This window comes from Rhizophagus irregularis, chromosome 18, assembly GCF_026210795.1.
Source record: "Rhizophagus irregularis chromosome 18, complete sequence".
NCBI lineage: Eukaryota > Fungi > Glomeromycota > Glomeromycetes > Glomerales > Glomeraceae > Rhizophagus > Rhizophagus irregularis.
The window spans coordinates 270,694-294,289 of record NC_089446.1 but is presented as its reverse complement, the minus strand read 5'-3'; the positions used below and the strand labels follow the sequence as shown (position 1 = coordinate 294,289).

Here is a 23,596-nt window from a genome sequence, read left to right as displayed (position 1 = left end):
AATATAAACGACTTCGCTGCGCCATTTTGTTGATTTGTTCAATGTAACGATTGTAACGTGATCATTTTGATTCTACTGGCAGAAAATTATGGTAAAATTCTGACACATGACAAATTACATAAAGTAGATTATTAAAAGACTAAAGAGCATAATAAATACTTAATATTAAAATATTATTAAAATATGATTTCAACAATAAGAAAGTACATAGTTACAACTTTTCAATTTTAACAATTTGCTTAATCATTTAACAAACTTTATCTAATCATACTGTAAAAGATAAATTTCTCCCTCTCAGGATAAATTTATGAATGCCAAACTTACATTGACATGGATCATAAATTGTTCAATTGGCTTACAAAGGTCGATTATTATGTGTGTTAAGAAGTATCAGAACGGGTGAAACCTAAAAATATTTATAAAATGTGATTCAAAAAATTAACAAATAAATTGTATTTTTTATTCAAAACTATATACGGTATATACTAAATAACTAATACATATTTTCTTATTTACTAGTTTATTAACGTTATAAACGTTCATATTAAGCAGTAATATTTGGGTGAGTTGCTAAAGATTTTCAAACAAATAATAATTTTATACCATCTTTTCAAAATTGTTAGGAATAATTCCATTATCTTTTTAGTAAAATATTGATATTCATCATTTTATTGCATAAATAACGTTAATAACATTATGCTTATGATAATTTGCATGTACGTGCGTGATCTTTCGCCCTATGAAAAAAGATCATCCAATTTTTGTGCAATATTTGTTCAAGTCCGTGCGGAAATCATACAATTATTGCAGTTTTTTGGATAAAAATGGCCATGTCGATTTTATAGTGTATTGAAAATGTGCGATCTTTGTACAATTGAAAATAAACTTAAATTAAGTATACAGAAAACGTTCAACTTTTGTGCAATAAAAGTTTAGGATATAAAAATTGTGCGATTATTGTACAATATTTGAAAATATACGAAATATACGTTTATTTTAGTACAATCGTTACAATTGTACGATGGGAGATCATTTTACTTTAATTGTGAATTGTGAATGTATTTAAAAAGTAATATATATGACTGTTTACCTACAATGTATTTATTTTAAATTAACTTATAATTTATAATAATATTAGCGATCAAGTTATTTTATTATAACAGAACCGCGTTTCTATAATATACATTTAATATCATTTAACCCATTTAACCGTAATTCAACCATATTATAATCGTGTATCAAGTTTTTATATTATAGTAAAACCGAAAATATCTGCAAACATCACAATAATCGCTTCATCACGATCACCTTTTCCGTCTCTATAATTACTTTTTCGATCACTTCCTTTACTACAATTACTTCCTCCTCCACCACAATAACCGCCGCCGCCACCATATACACATACCATCTGCAACTACCATCACGCTCGCGTTATTTCCTTATCCACCTTCGTCACATTCTAAATTTACTTAATTTTTTTACCTTTCCTTAATAATCTTTTATAATAAATATACTGTATTAATATAATTAATTAAATAAAAAAATTTAATTAAATAAAAAAATTTTTTATGCAATATGAAACTTATTTTATTGATTTTATTGATTTTATTATATACTGTATTACTAAGCAAGTTTTATTATAAAAAAAATTCTTAAATAAAATAATAAATAGAAAAATACTTAGAAATTCATTATTATTCCAATTTTTAATAAAAGATCTAGAAAATTAAACTTCGTCGTTGATATAAACTTCGTATAAACTTATCATACATAACTTGGTGCTGTTTTAATATCGCTGAATGATACATGATACCTATACCTTGTATACCTTAGTAATATCTCATTATTTTCGTTTCCTTTAGCTGTTATTTTATTCTATAAAGTTTACCAGTTTATAAAGTAACGCACCTTTCGGATTGCTGTTACCTCTCATGTACATACTATTTACTAACTAATAGAAACAAGTTTTACATCAAGTATCGTCGTTATTCATGTTTAGATCTAAAACGATTAGAGATTCTTAGTATTAACGCATTTAATTATTGGTATTAACGAATATTAACGCATTTTATTATCACTACTATTCCTACCGATCATTATATAAATGTAATGTAAATTTTTTCATGTTTACTTTTTTTACGAATTGCGAATTAATAATATCAATAAATAAAAAATATTAAAAATAAATAAAAAATATTAAAAATAATATATATGAAAATAAATATATAATTTTATAAAAAAATTTTTTTTTATTATATTGGTTCGACCCCAATCGAACGTTTTTTAAAAAAATTAATCCGACTCGGACAAAAAAAAATAGTAATCAAAAATTAATTCGACCCCAATCGATCGGACAAAAAAAAAATAGTAATCGAACATTTTTTAAAAGATTAATATCCGACCCCAATCGGAAAAAGAAAAATATTCGACCCCAATCGAATATTTTAATTAATCTTTTATTATCCGACCCCAATCGGAAAAATGTTCGAGAACATAACATGATTCAGAAAATAATTTTTAATCTAACTTAAAAAATTAAAAAGATTAGAAAAAAGTTAAAAAATTAAAAAATTTAGAGCCAAGGCTCTCTTATTTTAACATTATTACAACTCATAACCATATGATCGTCCGCCCAGCAATTAACGCAACGGCCTTTGTACTCTTTCGGTATTTGAGTACAAGCGAAGATGTAATGATTATCATTACAATAATAGCAAACAGCTCCTATTTTTATTAATTTAAAAATTTTATTATTAAATAATTTATAAAATTTACTTTTACATTAAATTAATAAATTTTATTACCCGTTGATTCAAAACATTCACGCTGTCGGCGCTGCATACGCTGCTGGCGTTGCTGCTGCCGTTGCCATTGCTGCTGCTGCTGTTGCTGCTGTTGCTGTTGCTGTTGCTGCTGTTGCTGCTGTTGCTGTTGCTGTTGCTGCTGCTGCTGTTGCTGTTGTTGCTGTTGCTGTTGCTGTTGCTGCTGTTGCTGCTGCTGCTGCTGTAAAGGCCAGTATGATGGAATTGATGACTGGTGATATGTTGTTGTTGTTGCTGCTGCTATTGTTGTTGTTGCAATAGCTGCTGTTGTTGCGGTTGATGCAGCAGTAGTTGTTAATGCGGTTGGTATTGGTGGTGTTGTTGATGCGGTTGTTGATGCGGTTGTTAATGCGGTTGTTGATGTAGTTGTTAATGCGGTTGGTATTGGTGGTGTTGTTGATGCGGTTGTTGATGCGGTTGTTGATGTGGTTGTTGATGTGGTTGGTAGTGTTGGTGCAGCTAGTATTAGTGCACTTGTTGTTGTTGGTGCGGTTGGTGTTGGTGTTGTTGTTGCTGCTGTGGTCGTTGCTGCTATTGTTGCTGCTCTTGCCGCAGCTATAATAATATAATAGAAGTTGTTTTAAAGTTAAATATATATATATATAAAAAACAAATTTTATTAATTTTATTACCAATTCCGAACGAGGATACTCCGAACGAAGGTACTCCGAACGAGGGTACTCCGAACGAGGGTGCTCCAAACGAAGGCGAAGGTACTCCGAACGAGGGTGCTCCAAACGAAGGCACTCCGAACGAGGGTGCTCCAAACGAAGGTACTCCGAACGAACTAAACGTAGAAGTTCTCCCACTTCCAAATACTGGTGGTCTGTTTATTACAAGTCGTCAAAAAAACAAAAAATGTATTTTAAGATTATAAGATTATAATTAAAGATTTTTCTTTTATTTATTTATTTATTTATCTATTTTTTTACTTTATTTATTTCTTTTATTAATTATTTTACTTACTGCAAGTTATTAATAAGCGCGTTAAGCGTCGTTTTATGAATAGAGTTAGTTCCTTCTTTAAACTCCTGCATTGTTGTTTGATGAGCAAATAGAATATTATTATTATTATTATTATTATTATTATTATTATTATTATTATTATTATTATTATTATTATTATTATTATTATTATTATTATTGGTATTCATTTTTTAGAATTAGAAGCGAGGTGAGAGATACGAAGAAGGTGAGAGACGCGAGAAAGGTGAGAGACTTGAAATAAAATCCATTTTATTTTATTTTTTTTTTTTTAAGGAGGTAAAAAAAAATTAAAAATCATGGAATTAGGGGAATTTTTTTTTTTAGTAAAAAATCATGGAAAAAAATTTTTTTTGTACGGAAAAAATTTTAAAATCATGGTAAATTTCTAAATTAAGGAATATTCCATTATATATATATACGTACATAGTATTTTTTAGAATTTTGGCGTAATAATTGATAATCTAGTATTATAAATTTAACCATATAAATAAAATAATGGGCTAACTGCAGAATACACATATAGTGCAAAACGTTTATTAAAATATCACATGCAATTTTGCATATCGGTCATATAAGAAATCCAATTGTGAAATAAATAGTAGCGCAAAAATAATAAATGGCGCATTTAAAAAATCAATGACGCAAAAAAATAATGGTAGACCAGTGGTCAGGTCAAATGCTTGTACATTTAGTTATGAAGTATTACATTTTGTTAAAAACTAAACCAAAATCATTGAAACGTCTAGCGAGCACTTAAGGTAAATTCATCATTTTGTTATCACATACCATTCGAATATATTTGAATTGAGGCGGCCGCTGTTGAGTATTAGATCATCATTTTGTAATCACATACCATTCGAAATTGAGGCCGCTGTTGATAAAGTAATAAGTGATTAAATTCTTTTTTTCAATTGATAAAAAGGTTCAAATTTGTGTAATTTTTTTTATAGAAAGATGGTTATAAAGTGTTTAGTAATGTTGCGAGTGAGTCACGGGGTGAGTCACGGGTGAGTCGTGGGTGAGTCGCGGGTGAGTCGCGGTGTTCAGTATATTATAAGTATTATATTATTGCGGGTGAGTCACGGGTGAGTCGCGGGTAAAATTGCAGAATTACACATAAACATAAGTAATTCAATTTGATCAATCAGCGTAGTAATTCATTACATCATTAATAAGTAATATTATTTATTAGACTTTTTTTAATTTATTGATATTTATTACATCATTAAAACGTAAGTATTATTTAATTTATGAAAAAAAAATTAAATCAAATTCATTCGTTTCCATTTTACATTTTTTTTTAAAAAAAAATTAATTCAAAATTTTTTTTCTTCAAAAAAAAAAAAAATATTTCAATTTCAATTAACATTATGTGGACCGACGATGAAGTAAGAATGCTCATCGATGAAAGGAAAGAAGGTAATGCACATTACCACTCGCTTGGCGGTGGTAATTGCAAGCGAGCTTGGTGGATCTCAACCGCTGGAAAAATCAACCAAAGATTCAAAACAGTTTATACTGGACGTCAAGCGAGCGAAAAATTCCATGGTATTGTAAAGGATTGCCGGGTAAATATTCAATATAATATTATACAATATTGTCATTATCTCTTCAAATGTAGGCTAATTTACTAATTTATAATCTTTAGAGTATGGAATTATCTATTATTAAGGATCCGAGGGGAAAAATAACAAGAAACGGGGAAAGATATTATTTAGAATTCAGAAATAAGTTTTGGAAAAAACCAAGTATTAACTTTTGAATCATCTTGTAAAGTGTTTTAATTTCTTTTTTAAATTCTAAATAATATTAAATTCTAAATAATATTTTTAGGATTGCAATTCCAACGGTCACAAACACAATTGCAACGGCAACGGTCACAAACACAACAACAGCAACAGCAGCGGGATCAGAATCGGCAGTATCGGGATCGGGATCGGGATCAGAATCAGGATCAAGATCAGGATCAAAAAAAATTACTTAGCCAACAACAACAGCAGCAGGATCAAGATCAGAATCAGGAGGATCAGGATCAAAAATTACAAAGGCAACAGCAACAGCAACAGCAGGATCAACAAAGGCAACAGCAACAGCAGCAGCAGGATCAGGAACAGGAAGTGGTTCAAATATTTGAGGAAGAAGAAGGAGGTTCTCAATCAAGCCTCGCAAGCCTCGCAATTTGGGAAATCGACGATGATTAATTAATGTTAATTAAATTGCGAGGCTTGATGTTAATTAATTAATTTCATATTATTATAATTATTGCTTATTTCTTAGTATATATTAACGTTTTAATAATTAATTAATTAATATTATTCATTTTAATAAAAAAAATTTTTATATTATTATCATTGCTATAATATTAACGCGATTTTTATTATAAAGGCTAAATTGGCCAAATGAATGCCTGCCTAATTGTTATATTTAACTATAAACAATTTTATTTATAAACGTTATTATAATACATTACAATACGTCGTCTATGCAGTCTGTTATAATAAATACGTCTGTTATTAGTCCAGATATCGGTAAAGAATTCTATACTTATTTGAGAACTATTGCAAATACTTATTCAGATTTTAACGGCAAGTAAGGCAGACGTTTATTTCTAATTTTATTAGATTGAAATTACGTATAATATAGGGCGTTATAAAATTTACAATACAAAAAGAACTAATAAGAATTTTCCCTACAGTTTTATTTAAGAAAGTTTTATTTAAGAAATCCGACATACACATCGCGCGTAATACAATTTCAGATTATTTGACAATTTTTAATTAAATTGTTTATTTCTATTCTTCCATACATTCCTTATCAATAATATATGTTTTACGTCCCAATTTCATAAAACCTACACATCTATTGATTGCAGTAACATCAATAAATTGTGTAGAACCATCACCTACAAAGGAAGTTGTACCTAATGAATCTTCATTAACTTCATTTGTCCATGTTACGTTCGCTAGCATTATTTTCTGATCCATATACCCGTATAAAAAATAATAATTAACCTGGGCGTAAAATGATTTAGTTACGAATTCTGGGATTGCACTTGGTAAGTGAGCCCATTTGTCAATTTCTAAACGGGTCTAAAATGAAAATTATTAAATAAAACTTACAAAATTAATAAATGATTATATTGCATTAAATACTAACCAAAACAGTGTAATTAATTCGTGCCCAGTCTTTATTTCTACGTATCCATTCTGACCCAATTACTCGACCATCGGAAGTTATTAAACGACCAAATTTTGTTCCGTTGGTTTCAAAATCCTAAAAAATGTAAAAAATGTAAATATTAGTCAATATTTAATTTTAAAATTGAAAATAAAATAACATAAAATAAAATAATACATACATTTAATCGCATTTCTGATGCACGATCATCTATTACACATAAATGATCTTTTATTTTTTTAACTTCTTGGAATGTAAGAGTATATGGTTTAGAAGGCCATTGAAATTCTTCTTCATAATTCTCATTTGTATAAACCAAGTGCTCTTTATATTTTTTATCAGATATAGGAGGAAAGATCTGGTCATAAAATTTTCTAAAATAACACAAATTATTAAATAATTCTAACAAATATACATTGTTTGTTAGATTTTTATATGGATGGAGGCGTGATTTTGCTAGCGGTTGTAACATTCCACAAGTACGTTCCATAGGAAACTGCCATGTTGACCAACATGGTCCAGTATCCTGAATACTATCAGCAACATGTAAAATATAATGAAAGCATACTTTCATTACACTTAGTCGGGCAGCCAAAAACTGATAATAATAACTAAAAATAATATTATTTTAATAAAAGAACAATAATTCAATAAATAAAATAAATGTTGTAATATATATACCGTTCATAATGTTGATAAAATAGCAATAATAATTTCCTTATTTCTTCTTGATCATGTAAAGATAATACTCGTTTTTGACAAAGCTGAACAGCTTTAACAAAAAAGGACCAACCTTTAAGATAATTTGCCGGCAAACGATCTTTTAATAAAGGTAAAGAATATAAGGTTATCCATGAAGCCCACTCCTCTGCTTTGTAACCATTATGGTGATGTAAGATATTTCGTGGTGGTCGACCAAAATCAGTTGGAATGGATTTTCTTACGGTTTCCATTTCAATCCCAATCTCAGTCCATTGTTTGTTGTTAATTACATATGGCTGATCATTAAGAATAGAATCTTTAAAAAAACAACCCATCCAATGTTTTAACATATATAATGCGATGTTTTCATAAAACAAATGCATAATATCTATTGGAAAACATGTAGGAAATCGAGTTGTTTCTATTTCTAATAAAACACTACGTCCTGTAACACCTATTTCAAAATAATAATTATTAATTTTATAGTAAAAAAAATTATGTTGCAATAGATTTATTATTTACCTAAATCAGAAATTAATGTATCGCGTGTTCTTGATGGCGGTATTGTCGTTATTTGTTCAATTCTTATCATATAATCTCTATGAGTTCTTTTTGGTAAATCTGATGGATTATAAGTTTTATATGTTTCAATTGATGGTGGTGGTGTTGTAGGATAATATACATGATTATTATATATCCCACGAAGATCACAGTAACGACATGCCATGTATGAATTATGTCCAGTTAAGCAAGCAAGTTTTGACAATCCGGGAGTATCTCCAGACCAGGAAAGTACCGTAACTTTTAAGAGGAAATTCTCATTCGTAGCACCATCATAGCATTCAACACCATCTACAAATTTACAAATTTACAATTATTTTTAATATATTTTTTTTATCATTAAGTTTTATCATAATGTATGTAATTAAAATTACCATTTAATAAGCATAATTCTTCAACTATTGGTTTCATAAAAGAATTAAAATTTTTTGGAGCTTTAGGACCCGGGATGATTGAAGTAATAAGTAAATTTTCTTTTTTTACACGTTGATGGGGTGGCAAATTAGCATTAATAAATAAAACTATCCAACAATCATCACATTTTTGTTTGAATAGTTGATAACCGTCAACAGAACCTAAAAGTGCAATATCACGATCGTCTTGAAAATATCCCTCTTGGGATAGATATTTATATTGTGAGCCGTCAAATACATCGCCAATAGCACCATTATCTTCTCTGGTAATATATTCAGAACGATAACGTAATTGTTTTGCGCGTGTTGGATCTTGATATTGAATTTTAAATCGATTCTGAATTGAAAAATATGCTACTTGTGCTCTTGGTCGTCCTCCTTCTTGATAACGTTCAGCTTTACAATAGGTACATTTATTTAATGTTTCCAAATTACCAGTAAAAGCGCAGCATGAATTTATGCACATATCAACCCAAATTGGTTTAATAGGAACTATATTTTTAAGTGTTTTTATTAGTGTATATTGACTTGTAAAATTACCACTAGCTGCAGTAACAATTTCTTTAAAGGCTGCATCAGTAATATTTCGTCGAGTTTTTACTTCAAGAAGACGTAAACCTCTAGCAACTTCATCATTAATACTATTAATATTAGACCCTACAATATTAGACCCTACAAATAATATGTATTTGCATTAATAATAAATAATTTTAAATAAATAAATAAATATTGCGTATATTACCTTCTGTTAAATTAATACCGTCATCAGATGATTCATTATCGCTACTATATAGTCCTTTTTGTAATACTTCAAACGTATTATTATCATCAAAAGAATCATATAAACTTTCATAAGATTCAGATTCAGTTGCAGTTGATGATTCTGTTTTTTCATCAGAATTGTCACGATTGTCATGGTGTTCTTGATTGTCATCATAGCAATCATCATCAATTACCATGAGAACGGGAGTAGGAGATCTTGAAGATCTATTATCAAATTCATTCCTCCTATCATCATTACAATTAAAATATAATATAAAACATTTAATAATCATTATTAGTTAACGAATAACAGAAATATTCTCCTTAATACTTACTGTTTATATTCTACATCATTATCATCATGATTATTATCGTCGTAGTCGTTATTATTATCATCATTATCGCCATCATTATCGTGGTCGTCATCGTGATCGTTATCGTCATCGTGGTCTTTGTCGTGGTCGTTATTATTATCATCATTATCGTTATCGTTATTATCGTCCTCATGATCGTTATTATTATTATTATTATCATCATTATCGCTATCGTCGTCGTCGCTAACATCATCGTTGTCGCTAAAATTATAATTCTTTTTTGCATTTTTAATATGTCTCCATTTGGTAGTAGGATGCACATATTTACCAATATTATCTGATCCTTTTTTTTTACATTTGGAACATATACATAATACTTTATTATTCGACATTTTTTTTCCAATACTTTTTTTTCACAATTTATAAAAAATAAACACTTTTTTTTTACACTATACAAGATTTATAAAAATTAAAAACTAAAATACTTTTTTTTTTCACACTGCATAAAATTTATGTTTCAGATTTTATAAGCTAAAAAATTTTGATTTATCTTTATTCGGAATAATTTGTACACAAATATTCCTGTCGTTTTAAGATGGCTGTGTAATTTAAAAATAGATGAAAACTCCTTTTGTATTCCTTTTTTGTACTTCGAATATTGTATTAAAAAAAAGATTTTTTTTTTTAAGAACAATTGATAATGTTTCTGCCTATTTTTTTTTTAAAAAAAAGCATTATACATATCTCTTTACATACATCTTTACACCAGTGTTACACACCCATTTATTTCGTTGCGATTAACGACGGATTAATCATCTTAAAAAAAATTATCCTCGTTCGAGGATCTAACACTTAATCTACAGTAATACTATCACTATTTTTTTGTCGTCAAAAAAAATATATTTTTACGTCAACAATTATTCATCAAATTAAATAACTATTATTTTAAATAAGTATTACATTCCTGTAAAAATATGATCCGTATTTTATCTTTCCATGTTTTTTTTTATGAATGTATCATTTTAATAGAATTAATAATAGCTTTAAATCATGGAAATTTTCATCTCGATATCCGTGAATGTATCATTTTCACGGAATTTTTACGGAAGACACGGAAGACACGGAGAAATAATGGAAAAATTCGGATAAAAATTTTTTATAGGGGTTAAAATCTTATGATAAAATGGCTGTGTAATTTTAAAATAGATATGAAAACCTCCTTTGTATTCCTTTTTTGTACTTCGAATGCTGTCATTTTTTAAAAAAAAGATTGTTCTTTTTTTTTTAAAAAAAAAAAGATCGCTTTAAGAAACTTTGGTCTTCGGTTGAAGTCTTATGATGAAAAACCCCTTTTTGTATTCCTTTTTTGTATACAATATTACTGTCAAATATTGTCACTTTTGTATTCCTTTTTTGTATACAATATTGCTGTCAAATATTGTCAATTTTTTTTAAAAAATCTTAAGAAAATCGATAATGTTTCTACTTTTTTTTTTTTTAAAAAAAAAAAAAAAAAAATAGGAAACAACTTCCCAAAAAATATTAATACTAAATCTAGTGTGAAATCTTCATATTTTTATTAAGTCACGCACGATTATAATAATTTGTTATAATAATTTGTATCGTTTATTCATTTTATTATTCTTTATTTAAAAAACTCTACCGTAACTGTTGAAATAGCTAAAAATAGATGTTATAAAAACCCTTTTATATTCCTTTTTTGTACACAATATCGCTATCAATTTTTTTTAGAAAAAAAATTTGATCGTTGTATTTTTCTTTTTTAAGAAATGTCGATGATGTTTCTGCCTTTTTTTTTTAAAAAAAAATTATTCGTTTATCTTTCCTTTTTAGGAAAAATCGCTAATGTTTCTACCTTTTTTTTTAAAAAAAAAACCTCGTCAAGTTAATATAAATTCAGAGAAATTTAATTCATTCTTTTTTTCTTCGTTTTCTTCGTTCTATCTGAATTTCTCTTCATTACATTTGGATTTTTTTGTTATGGCTACTAACAAAAAATTAAATAAAATAACCGTTCTTAATCAATCAAAAAAATCGTCAGATCTTCCTGTTCAACAAAATGTAAGTTAATTTTAGCATTTATATTGCAGTTTGATCTCTTTTTAACATTAAGTTTTAATTATAAATATAGAGAATTCTAGAAAAAGTGGTGGATGAAACTGTATCAATTTCCAAACCAACCGGTGCTTACATTAATATTGCAAAAATTTTAAACCTGACTAATGAGGAATTTAATGGTTACAAAGTTTGTAATATATAAATATGTAATTGTTGATATAATTCATGTATTATCATTTTAGGATTTAACTTTTATATATTTTACTAGTCAAGTATACGTGACCTAATTGAAGCGTATATCGATGTTGAAACGTCCTGGGAAAAGCAGGAGAGGAGAGCAATATTAAAAATTATCGAGAAGGTGAGTATATTGTAAATTAATCATACTTTAAATCAATACATTTATAATACATTTAACAAAATTTTTTTTCAGTTCAAAGGGAATAATAGTCATTTTCCCAAAACAACAGGAGATTGGGCTATCAAAGAATTATTTCGCCGCTCGATGAACAATAAACGTAAATAATAATTTCATCTTTTGAATTATATTTATTTATAAAAATAAATACGTATTAATTTTTGAATTTTATAAAAGGTGCCCACCAAAAAAAACTAAAGAAGAAGGAAACGGAAGTTATTTTAAAAAAGAATAAATCGGTGATCACTAGAGATAAAATTAAAAACAAAGTGGTCATTAGTAGTAGTGGAACTGCAGATGATTTATCAGATAAGGTATAATATATATAGTATAAGCATTTTGTTAAAAACATATTTTTAACTTCAGTTATATCTCTTTTAAACTTTTCTTGAAGTCTGATAATAACGATAATAATACAGACGTTGACGATACCAATACAAATGTCAGCGGAAAGAGCAGAAAGAAAAAAAATGATAATAATACAGACGTTGACAATACCAATACAAATGTCAGCGGAAAGAGCGGAAAGAAAAAAAATGATAATAGTACAGACGTTGGCAATACAAATGCCAGCGAAAAGAGCGGGAAGAAAAAAAATGAAAGAAAAAAATCTGGGCGGATTTCCAATCAACCGCGAAAAGGTAATAATTAATATTTATTTTTTCATTTTATATTACAAAAAATTTTTTATAATAATCAATTAATTTTTATTTTTATTTTAGATTATAACGAAAATAATAAAGTAAGTTATTTAATTTGAAATTAATTAGTTACAAATACTAATATTTTATTTTATTTCATAAATTAGAGATAACATACATAATATGCATATATATTTTAAATAAAGTAAATTTTTGTGTTGTCGTATTGCTTTTGTAATGAAATTTTGTAACTAATACAAAATTAAAGTTTAAAAGTTCATTTTTCGTTAGTTAAAATTTTGTGTCACTACTTATCCGGTTAGTTTGGAAAATAAAAGAAATTGTCCAATTAAAATTATGTATATAATACACGTGATCTGATCGTCCAATTAAAATTAAATTATATTATACCACGTGATCTGATCATCAAAATAAATAATAAATATAACGCAGAAAATATTTGTTTATTTTTTTATTTCTTCAAACTTTTTTTCTTTTTTCTTCAAACTTTTCTTTTCGTTTATTTATTTTTTAACTTTTTTACATTACTAACTTACTTTTTTCACTACGCAGAATTTATTTTTTAACTTTTTTACATTACTAACTTACTTTTTTTACTACGCAGAAAATATTTGTTTATTTTTTTTAACCTTTTTTTTCTTCAAACTTTTTTTCTTCAAACTTTCTTTTCTTCAAACTTTCTTTTCTTCAAACTTTTTTTCTTCAAACTTTCTTTTCGGTAAGAAAATTTATTTTTTTTTCCTTTTATTTATTTTCTAACTTTTTTACATTTCAATTACTAACTTGCTTTTTTCACTAACTTTATACTTTTTTTTATTATTACTAACGCTAACAAACGCTAACAATTACTTTCCATACTACTTACTAATTTGCTTTCTTTATTAACTTCATACTTTTTTATTTTTAATATTAATAATTTACTTACAATAATTTATTTTACTTTCTTTTTTTTATTATTACTAACGCTAACAAATGCTAACAATTTACTTTCCATACTACTTACTAATTCTAATTTTGCTTTCTTTACTAACTTCATACTTTTTTATTTTTAATATTAATAATTTACTTATACCAATAATTTACTTTACTTTCTTTAATATTTGATTTTATTTTCTTTATACATTTATAGTTTTAATTTATAGTTTATATCTAATACAGCGATAGTATATTATTTATGAATTATTATATATATATATTTATATTTTTTTATAGTTTTCTACATTTATAATTCATATCAAATATAGTGTTTTATTTTGTATATTAAATTAATAAAAATCCATAATTTCACTTTATAAATTTGCTTGTCGTTAATCGTTACTGACCAAATTTTAACTTACTGTAATCATAATTCCTAAAATTCGGCCCACAATAATTCCTAAATTCGGCTTACAATAATTCCTAAATTTGCCATAATAATTCTTAATAATTCGGCCCACAATAATTCCTAAATTCGGCCATAATAATTCCTAATAATTCCTAAAATTCGGCTCACAATAATTTCTAAATTCGGCCCAGAATAATTCCTAAAATTCGGCCCAAAATTTGGCTCAAAAATTAGACAATAATTATATAAAATCAGGTCATAAATTGGATGATTATTGTATGATTGCCATACAACTATTGTGTGATTTATTGCAATTTTTAGCACAATTATTGTATGGTCAAATATACAGAAATCATAGTGAATTTAATTGGATGTTTTTTCAACAAAAATCACACAGGCTTTTTTCATAGGGTCGTCAAAGTAATCGCAAGAAAAAATCTGTAGCTTCAATATCATAAAAATTGAATTAACGAAATAAATCTGCTTTTTTGTAAATTTATAAAAGCTTTTCTCTCATATTTAACCTGTTATGAAGAAAGTTTCCAAAATTAATCTAAATGTCGGATTATCAAGCTGTAACTTCAAGAGTTAGTTTGGTAAGAATGCAAATAATAATTTGACCTAAAAATCGGTTATAATTAGCTACTTGGAAAATATAATGCAGGTTTTAGTAATACTCTTATACCCGTTTTATATTTTATATTATGAATGAAATATTTATAAACATTATTATCTCTTAAATAATTCCTTAACAAAAACTTAAAACACAAGAAAAAAAAAATCTTGTATCATAATAGTGTATGGCAAATTCTCACCTTAAGTGTTAAATAATTTAATAATAAATATTGCTGTTTTATGTTATTTTTACTTTGCATCTTTTATTAAAGTTCTTTTAAACTATATTATTAAACAACTAGTATATACATTAAGATTATAAGTAATGGAATTTATCAATCGTATAAATTACAATAATTTTAAATATAATAACATTGAATGGTAACTTTTAAACATCATTTGGACCAAATGTAGTTACATATGTTTGTCCAATTAATAAATTCCTCGCAAATGCAGTAATTTCCATTTGATGACCAAAAGAAATTCCAAAGGAAAGTGGCCTATCGAAACCTAAATGAACTTCGGGAAGGTCAATTTGCATAGTCCCTACTAATTCCATTCCAGGTGCATCACAATATTCTGCATTATATTCAGGAGTTCTATATAATTGAAAATTATATACTTTTTGGCATGAAAGAGGGAGATTATGATGATCTAAGCTAAATTCTTGATCAACTTCTACTTTCGTCCCTCTCTTCACCAAAGGATTAAATTTAAAATTTTTTCCATCTGTAGTTTTACTATAAGAGGAGTCAATATCTTCTTTCCAATCGAAGCACAATTTAACTCCATAAGTATATTTAAGAACAATTGAAAAAATACCACTCTCTTTATCACTCTCCTTATATTCTAAAATATTCGACCCATAAACTACAGCCTCACGTGAAATTGCTGCAATAGGTTGAGCGGAAACCTCAATAAGTTTTACGGTATCTTGAAATTCCTTTTTAATTCTATTTTGTAAATATTTGTTTTCACAAAAACCTCCAACTAAGAACATTTTTGAACAAGTTTCTTGAATAACATCAAGTTGCTTACGTATCAAGTGGAGAATACTTTCAATTATAGGATCAAACATTAACTTTATGTCATTATATTTAATATTAATCATCCATCCATTTTCTTCCATCATTTCCCTGATTTCTTCATCGACATATTGCAATAAAGCTGGAGCATACTCTTCAATATCTAGTTCATAATTAAATTCTCTATTATCTCCTGTAAAAGGTACTTTACATTTTCACAGTATCCTTGGACCAGAAATTGAAATTGGTTATAATAATTTTCCATTAATAGTTCTATGGCTCGAGTTCCAAGTTTTTTACGTAAAAAATCAATAAACATCTTATCTACAAATGTACTTCCACAGAAATCTCTAATACGTTCTTTAACTTCGCCTAATTGTAATGGATTAATTCCAACTAACTTGCGAGTAGTTAAGTCAACAGTACCACCACCACAATCAACAACCATAAAAGTCACTGATAAAAATTAGTTAAGTTAATTATTCTTTTTAAGATAATTAAATTCATAGTAATAACTTACTTCCTATGTCATCCTCTTGTAATTCATTTAATTTATTTTCCATACAATAAATTGCTGCAGCTTCAGCTGTAATAAAAATTAGTTTATTAGTTAAAATCCTAGCTTTTTAGATTCTTCTTACATTACTTACGTTCCGTGGTAAATTGTAGATTTTTCGAATTAAAATCATTAATGAGACCTGCATTATAAGCACATTCTCTCATAATACCTTTATCTTTTTCTGAATATTCTGCAGGAACAGAAAGAACTAATAGAACATTTTCAAAAAAATTAACACTCCAATGGGTTGCAATTTTATCTTTAATGACCTTAAATTAAAATTAATAAGTATAAAAAAAAAATATAACTTAGATTATGCTATAACTAATTTTGATTCATACCTTTCCAATTTCTCTAAGATAGTCAGTAATAGCCTTTTTATAATCAACTGGAAGATGCGGTTTTAAATGTTCATCTAGGTTGCCCAACCATAATTTGAATAATTCGACAGGCTTATTTCTTTCGATTCGACGATTTGGTCTACTGGCTAAAGCTGGAGCACCCCAAAGTAACACATTATTATATTCATAATCATATTGAAGAACTGTATTTGTTTTAAACTGGCTAATTCCCCTAGGCCATATTTCATTTGAACATATATTTTGTTTATTAGCAACATGGCAATAAGAGAATCCGGAATAAGTTAATCCAAAGTCTAACCCAACGACGACTTTAATATTAGGATAAGGTAGTGATTCATCTGGATCTTTTTTAAGGTATAAAAATATAATTAATTTCGTTATTAAACAATATTTGCAAATTTTTTAAAAAAATATACTACATACGATAATTAACATCATACCTTTGTTTGAAAAGTTTGCAAAGAAATCTTCATTATTTTCTTTAAAAGTTTTAATAATATTCTCATCAATTTCTTCTAATTTTAATATCCCTAAATTTTTATCTAAATTTTGAGACATCATTTCAAGTTTTTGTAATTGTTGTAATTCTTCATTCCTTTGATTTTCCAAATTTGAAACATGTTGTTGAAATTCTTCAAATTTTTTTTCCTTTTCTTCAAGTTTTTCTTTTAATTCAGAATTAATTCGTGAAACTTCTTTATTTTCTTCGATTATATTTAAATTTGTACGTGAAATTTCTTGATTTTTTTCATTTAATTCTGAATTTAAACGTAAATTTTCTTGATTTTTTTCTTCAAGATTTTTACATTGTTGTTTAATCCTTTGATTCTCTTCTAATAAATTAATAAATTTATTATTTAATTCATAATAACTAAATCCAAGTTTTTCAATAACTTGAAGAGGTTTATCAGAAAATAATTTTTCAGAGGAATCATCTTTTGAACGTTCATTAGCCATAATAAACTCTTTTTTTTAAAAAAAAAAAATTTTTAAGGAGACATGTCGCACATGTCGCACAACCGATTACTCAGCGTAACTTGCATCATATTGTACTACATATACTAAATTTTTTTTTTTCACCACAAAAACAATGAGTTCCCTTTTTTTCATTTCCTTATATATAGTTTATTCTAAGTGGTAGCAATTTTGTATAATTGTATCGTCTATTTATTCATTAAATTAATTATTAAATTAAAATTATTATTTTATAATTTTTTAAAATAGAAAAATTAAAATTTAACACTTTGCTCATAAGCAATTGATTGAAGTCGATAACGATATTAAAATTGCCTTTGTCACTTTAAGAGCACAAAAATTACACCTAGCTAGTGACTTTTAATGGCAATTTTTTATTAGAAAAATTTTCTTTTTATGATTTTTGTTGCGCCACAATCAGTTGGCTGCTCCACAAACCTGGCATAATAAACAAATGCTCATCCAACATCTAGCAATTATATGAAAAAATCAATCAGTTCTTACAGAGATTATCAAACGACCAACCCAGGGACCCTTCAGAAACACACGAAGACCCAATGATGGACAAAACACAAATTCACCACAAAATAATCCAGGACAATCTCGGACCTCTTACAACAAACGCCCTTCCTTCAAACAACTGATCGTCAGATTTGAAGATAAATCTGCTGTTGATTATATTTACGATATCAACCTATGGAGTATTATTATAGAAAATTTCTCTGACGAATCCTGCCTGGAAATCATAGCACCAAAAAAGATGCTCAAAATTCTATACTACTACTGGCTTACCGCTAAACACAAACGTGCATGACTTAACACCAATCATCAAACATTTCACGATTATCTTGCACCAAAAGTACTTATGTATACGTGCATCCCAATGATTATCATCTTCTAATAATAGAAAATTTTGTTAATGAAAATGTTCATTAAGTAAGAAAGGATATTCTTTAGCATATCAAGCATATCAAGTGTAAGTTTCTTTATAATAAAGTGTATAACCAATTCTTCCTCCAGAATTAGTTTACTTTATTCAAAGAAACTTCTCTAGGTTGTATATCCTTTGTGGAGCTGCATAAGAACCACTTTGCAAAAGCAACATGGATCAAACTGAAATCTCTCTGTGTATATATATAATGTCACCCTTTCACTGCATCAAACAGAGTGATCTCACAAAGGCAACCTAAAGGAAAGGGACTTGCCACACTAAGAAAATAGAAAGGATATTCTTTAGCATATCAAGCGTAAGTTTCTTTATAATAAAGTGTATAGCCAATTCTCCTCCAGAATTAGTTTACTTTATTCAAAGAAACTTCTCTAGGTTGTATATCCTTTGTGGAGCTGCATAAGAACCACTTTGCAAAAGCAACATGGATCAAACTGAAATCACTCTGTGTATATATATATAATGTCACCCTTTCACTGCATCAAACAGAGTGATCTCACAAAGGCAACCTAAAGGAAAGGGACTTGCCACACTAAGAAAATGTAAAGAAAATATACTTACTAGATTTCGTTTGTTATTTCTATTATGTCGTCTTACAGTATATAGAGGAAGTGCTTCAATTTTAGTATGGTAAAGGTGATTGCAACAAGTACTTTACTAACAACCTAAAATTTTCTAAATACATCATGAAATTAATATTACAATAATATTACAATACATTGTATACAAACCATCATAAGATACTCGTTATTGGTCTTGTAGGGCTTCGTACAATAGCCAGTATAACATTAATTGTAATATTGCCTTATTAACGTTGTATATTTAATATAAATTGTAACAAATTGTTGTAAAATATATTATAAGTTATATACGTTGACTTCAAAGATGATCCCTCATGATCAACGATCACCTGATTAATCTAACGTTCTCCGAACTGTTGTCTCAACAGTAAAGAATTGTAATCTTATTCTTAGTAATAAACTCACTCTCCTTCAAATAGATTTAATTCTCCTTGCTTCTCCTATTTCTCAACAAAATAAATATGCTTCCAATCTTACTATCGGTTTTGTTTACCAGAAGATCATTTCTTCGTGCAGTTACTTTGCATGCGTTCATTTCTCTTTCGCAATTCTTCATCTTTTGGATTTAATTATCAATACTATTAAAGAAACAAAAAAAGAACTCTCCAAATCCTGCGTAAAGAATATAGAAGCCGCTGTCTAAGAAAAAAATAACGAAGTGTGAGTAGCTGTTCGTTACTACAAACAAATTAAAGAAAAAAATATTTACCAAGATTTGAAAACCAATACGTCTAAAGAAATCCAATTTTCTACGCGTCCAAACTCCAAAGACCTACTAAAAAAAAGAGACAAATGGTTAGTAAGACTTAAAAAAAAAAAATTAAAAAAAATCGTTTCATTGATACATATGAAATACGAATCCTGCAAAAAAGAAAATAGAAGAACGTAAACAAAAGGTTTCTTCTCTTATAAAATATAAAAAGGGATTGAAGTTTCATAATGAAACTTACTTTGTCTTTTCCGATGTTATCCTATCCTATCGTATCTGAGTTGAAGCCAAAATTTCTATAAAAAAAAGAAAACATTAGAAATTTTTTTAAAGGTTCAAAATAATTTTTCCAAAGCTTATTACCTTATGGCAGCAATTACTCACATGTGAATTTCCTTGTAACGCTAAGAAGAATTTATCTTAATATCACCAAACACATCTTTATCATATATCAAAATATTATGTTTTTACAAAGAAGAATAATGTTAAAACTGTTTTTCTTAAAATTTCGAAATTTTTTTTTTCAAAATTTACCTGAAAAAAGAAGTTAAAAAAAATTTTTTAATGTTGTTTTCAAGATTATTCAAAAACTCGTACAATCGGAAGTCAGAACCTACAAATAATATAAAAAAAAAAATTCAGGAAATTTTTTTTTAAAAAAAGAGGATCGAAAAAATTTCGAAACTTGCCTGTATAAACAGAGCTAGCTCCCCTTACTGAATTTGTTACCGTAACTGAGAATTTTCAACGAAAACTTAAGACAACGTTGACTTTTCTCAAAATAATTACGAGTTTATATAATTACCAAAGAGATCGTTTACACACTTTAAGGCCTGAAGTCCTACGCGTCCAATTATCCAAAAACAGCCGTCTAAAAAAAAGGAAGAAAACGAAACTTTATTAGTAAAAGCTTCGTTAAATAAAAATTTTCTGATTCCTAGAACAAGTATCCATGAACGAGATATAAACGCGTTCATATTTAACATTTAAAAGTCGCGAGTATCTGAGTCTGATTTTAAGCTTTTAATCAGTTAAACGACATTGAGTATGATATATACCTCCGATGTTGTATAAACCGCATGTTATACTTCGGACTTTTTTTTTGAATATAAACTTTATTAATATTGTAATACAACGCCATGGGCTATTACAATGTACGGTAAACTAAACTCTACCCCTGCTTTATCATCCCGTGACTAAACTAAACTTAACGAAACTTTTTTACATGAGAACACGTGACTTGAGAAGCGATTCTGATTACCAACAATCCTTCATGTGACTGGCTGCGGTTGCCTAGGTTTCTGATTTATTAATTTTTGACACTTTGACGCTTCGTCGCTTCGTTCCCCCCTATTGTCATAAATTTTTGTTGACCCGTGAACACTAATAAACCTCATTCACCCTCATGACGACCGACTTCGGTTTTCGGCCAAACATCTCAAATCACTCTCATTCCCCCGGAAAGCCTTCATTACCATTTTTGGAGTCCAATCGCGTGCTAAATTTTTGCTGTGCCGACCAAACAACAGTAGTAACGAAAAATTCCCAAGAGCCAAAGAGCAAAACCGTAGATGTCTACTATTAAGGTCTATATTTCTTGTTTTTGTCAAAATTATTTATCACTTGCCGTAACCTATTTCTGACAAAGCCTTGTCAACATGTAGAGCTTTATGGTTCGTCTTTGCCAGCTGAAGAAATGAAAATTTTTGTTTCGTCAAAAACTTTGTGAAATAATGCTAAAGGTCTAATAAAGTTTATATTAAACTGTTTCTAAAAGAGTGAATAAACAGTTGGTGATGTTGTTGTTCGTTCGAAACGAACTTTTCTATACTTTTTGAACTTTTCCACCTTTTGTTCCGTTCGGACTTTTTAATGGTGGATATAAAAAATTTTTTTATCGTAGGGCAAAATCTAAATTTAAATTTTTACCATTTTAACTTGTAATAAACCGAAATCTTCCATTTCTCAATACTTAATTTACTCATTATAAATAAAAAAACATTTACTTGTTTATTTATTTATGAAAAGCTTTCTTTTATTTCAAGAGTTAAAAAGTTATTTATTACAAAGGTGGATTAACTATTGGAAACGTAATTAGATTTGTGATTTGTTAGTATTTTAAAGCAAAATTTACATTGAATATATTAGTAAAACTTCTTTTTATCTTTTGAATATCCAATTTAGCGAAAATTCTGATGAATCTTTTTTTTTGTAGTGTGCCTTCTGGGACTTCTTTGAAGGCTTGAGAAACGAAAGTAGCTTTTTATATTTATTTGTTTGTTTGTTTTTCATTATGGAATGTTTGTAAATTTATTTTAACTTTATTTCTTGTGATAGTGCTTTCAGAAAATCTGAAAAAATGAACATCATTATATGACAGATAACATTCTTAAATGAAATGGATCCCATGACAAAAATAATAAAATTACAATATAGGTCGTGATTTCAAACTTAAATTTGTTTTGAAAAGCCTCCAAGGTGCTTATGTTTTCTAATAATCGGTATTTGGCTTTATCTTTATCAATTGTAATCGCTTTTTAACTCCTAAATATCTATTTTGTAGCCCGACCGAACTCACTTTACTCCAAGCCTCTTATATCTCAAGAGCCAGAAGACATATTTTTAATAATTATAATAATATAATAAGGTATCTATTAACGATTTTTATTAATTTAAATGTACTGTGAGATCTGATATAATTACTTTATTATTTATATATTGATTTTGTATCAAAATTTCAAAATTTTAGATTTAAAAATCAAACTTTTATTAGGGTAATAATCCAAATATGTTCATTTATTAAATTATGTCTATTGATTAATGACAGTAATTGTTATCTAATTTTATATTTAATTAAAGTTAAATTCTTTAAATTCTCAGATTAAAGAAAAGGAAGATAATGTTTTATTTTGAAATGTATTTAGTATATATTTATTATAAAATGAATAAGCGATGATTGTTAATAAATGCTTGATTATTTCTTGATAGTATTTTTTAATTCAGGTTAAATTCCAATAATACCATTTGACTAGATTGATTAGTTTTTATATATTTCATATGCAATATAAATTCCAGATGAAAATACTGTAACCATATAAATAAATCGAATTTGTATAAATGGCGTAATATTTATTAAAATTTACCCCTTTCGTTCATCGAGAATCTCAAGATCTTTGATAAACGTTACCAAATATATATTGTTGATCACATAAATAAAGAACCTGATTTTATTGTGCAACATTAATTTATATAAATCTGACAAAGTTTCAAAATTTATCCGACCTTTTTCAATTTTTTTCTATATTTTTCTATATTAAAAAAGTTTGAGAAAAAAAGAAAAAAGGGGGAATAGGTATGTAATTATATATGAAAATTTATTATTGCCGTATTATCAATTATATCAATTATTGATATTTTTACTGATTAATTCAAATCATTACAGTTAATAAATTTCCCGTCAAAGTAACTATAGATAGGAGTAATGTTAGAACTATACTTCAGATGGAAGAATTTTTATGTTAATATGACATTTTTGGAAAAATAGATTGGAAAGATTTAGCTATAATCGGTGATTTATGCATAACAAACGGATTTTATTCT

At 27.4% G+C, this 23,596-nt stretch overlaps 5 protein-coding genes across 5 annotated transcripts; 2 read left to right on the top strand and 3 right to left on the bottom strand.

The window, feature by feature from the left end:
- Positions 1 to 2,572: 2,572 nt before the first annotated feature.
- On the bottom strand, positions 2,573 to 3,976 carry OCT59_009715 (uncharacterized protein; the record flags this gene model as incomplete). The annotated part of the gene is made up of 4 exons (XM_066132542.1): positions 2,573 to 2,724; positions 2,805 to 3,377; positions 3,455 to 3,648; positions 3,789 to 3,976. 4 exons carry the CDS (start codon positions 3,974 to 3,976, stop codon positions 2,573 to 2,575), a joined length of 1,107 nt encoding a protein of 368 aa, XP_066000178.1.
- A 1,203-nt stretch (positions 3,977 to 5,179) lies between these two features.
- On the top strand, positions 5,180 to 6,010 carry OCT59_009714 (uncharacterized protein; the record flags this gene model as incomplete). Its single annotated transcript, XM_066132541.1, has 3 exons — positions 5,180 to 5,377; positions 5,458 to 5,557; positions 5,643 to 6,010. The coding sequence occupies 3 exons, from the start codon at positions 5,180 to 5,182 to the stop codon at positions 6,008 to 6,010; spliced, it is 666 nt and encodes a 221-aa protein (XP_066000177.1).
- A 5,729-nt stretch (positions 6,011 to 11,739) lies between these two features.
- Positions 11,740 to 13,049, top strand: OCT59_009713 (uncharacterized protein; the record flags this gene model as incomplete). The annotated part of the gene is made up of 8 exons (XM_066132540.1): positions 11,740 to 11,820; positions 11,891 to 12,004; positions 12,086 to 12,178; positions 12,251 to 12,335; positions 12,413 to 12,549; positions 12,630 to 12,876; positions 12,958 to 12,977; positions 13,044 to 13,049. The coding sequence occupies 8 exons, from the start codon at positions 11,740 to 11,742 to the stop codon at positions 13,047 to 13,049; spliced, it is 783 nt and encodes a 260-aa protein (XP_066000176.1).
- A 2,175-nt stretch (positions 13,050 to 15,224) lies between these two features.
- Positions 15,225 to 17,739, bottom strand: OCT59_009712 (uncharacterized protein; the record flags this gene model as incomplete). The annotated part of the gene is made up of 6 exons (XM_066132539.1): positions 15,225 to 16,054; positions 16,198 to 16,317; positions 16,382 to 16,447; positions 16,512 to 16,689; positions 16,762 to 17,126; positions 17,223 to 17,739. The coding sequence occupies 6 exons, from the start codon at positions 17,737 to 17,739 to the stop codon at positions 15,225 to 15,227; spliced, it is 2,076 nt and encodes a 691-aa protein (XP_066000175.1).
- A 2,683-nt stretch (positions 17,740 to 20,422) lies between these two features.
- Positions 20,423 to 20,973, bottom strand: OCT59_009711 (uncharacterized protein; the record flags this gene model as incomplete). Its single annotated transcript, XM_066132538.1, has 4 exons — positions 20,423 to 20,435; positions 20,531 to 20,609; positions 20,686 to 20,730; positions 20,802 to 20,973. The coding sequence occupies 4 exons, from the start codon at positions 20,971 to 20,973 to the stop codon at positions 20,423 to 20,425; spliced, it is 309 nt and encodes a 102-aa protein (XP_066000174.1).
- Between the last annotated feature and the right edge of the window lie 2,623 nt (positions 20,974 to 23,596).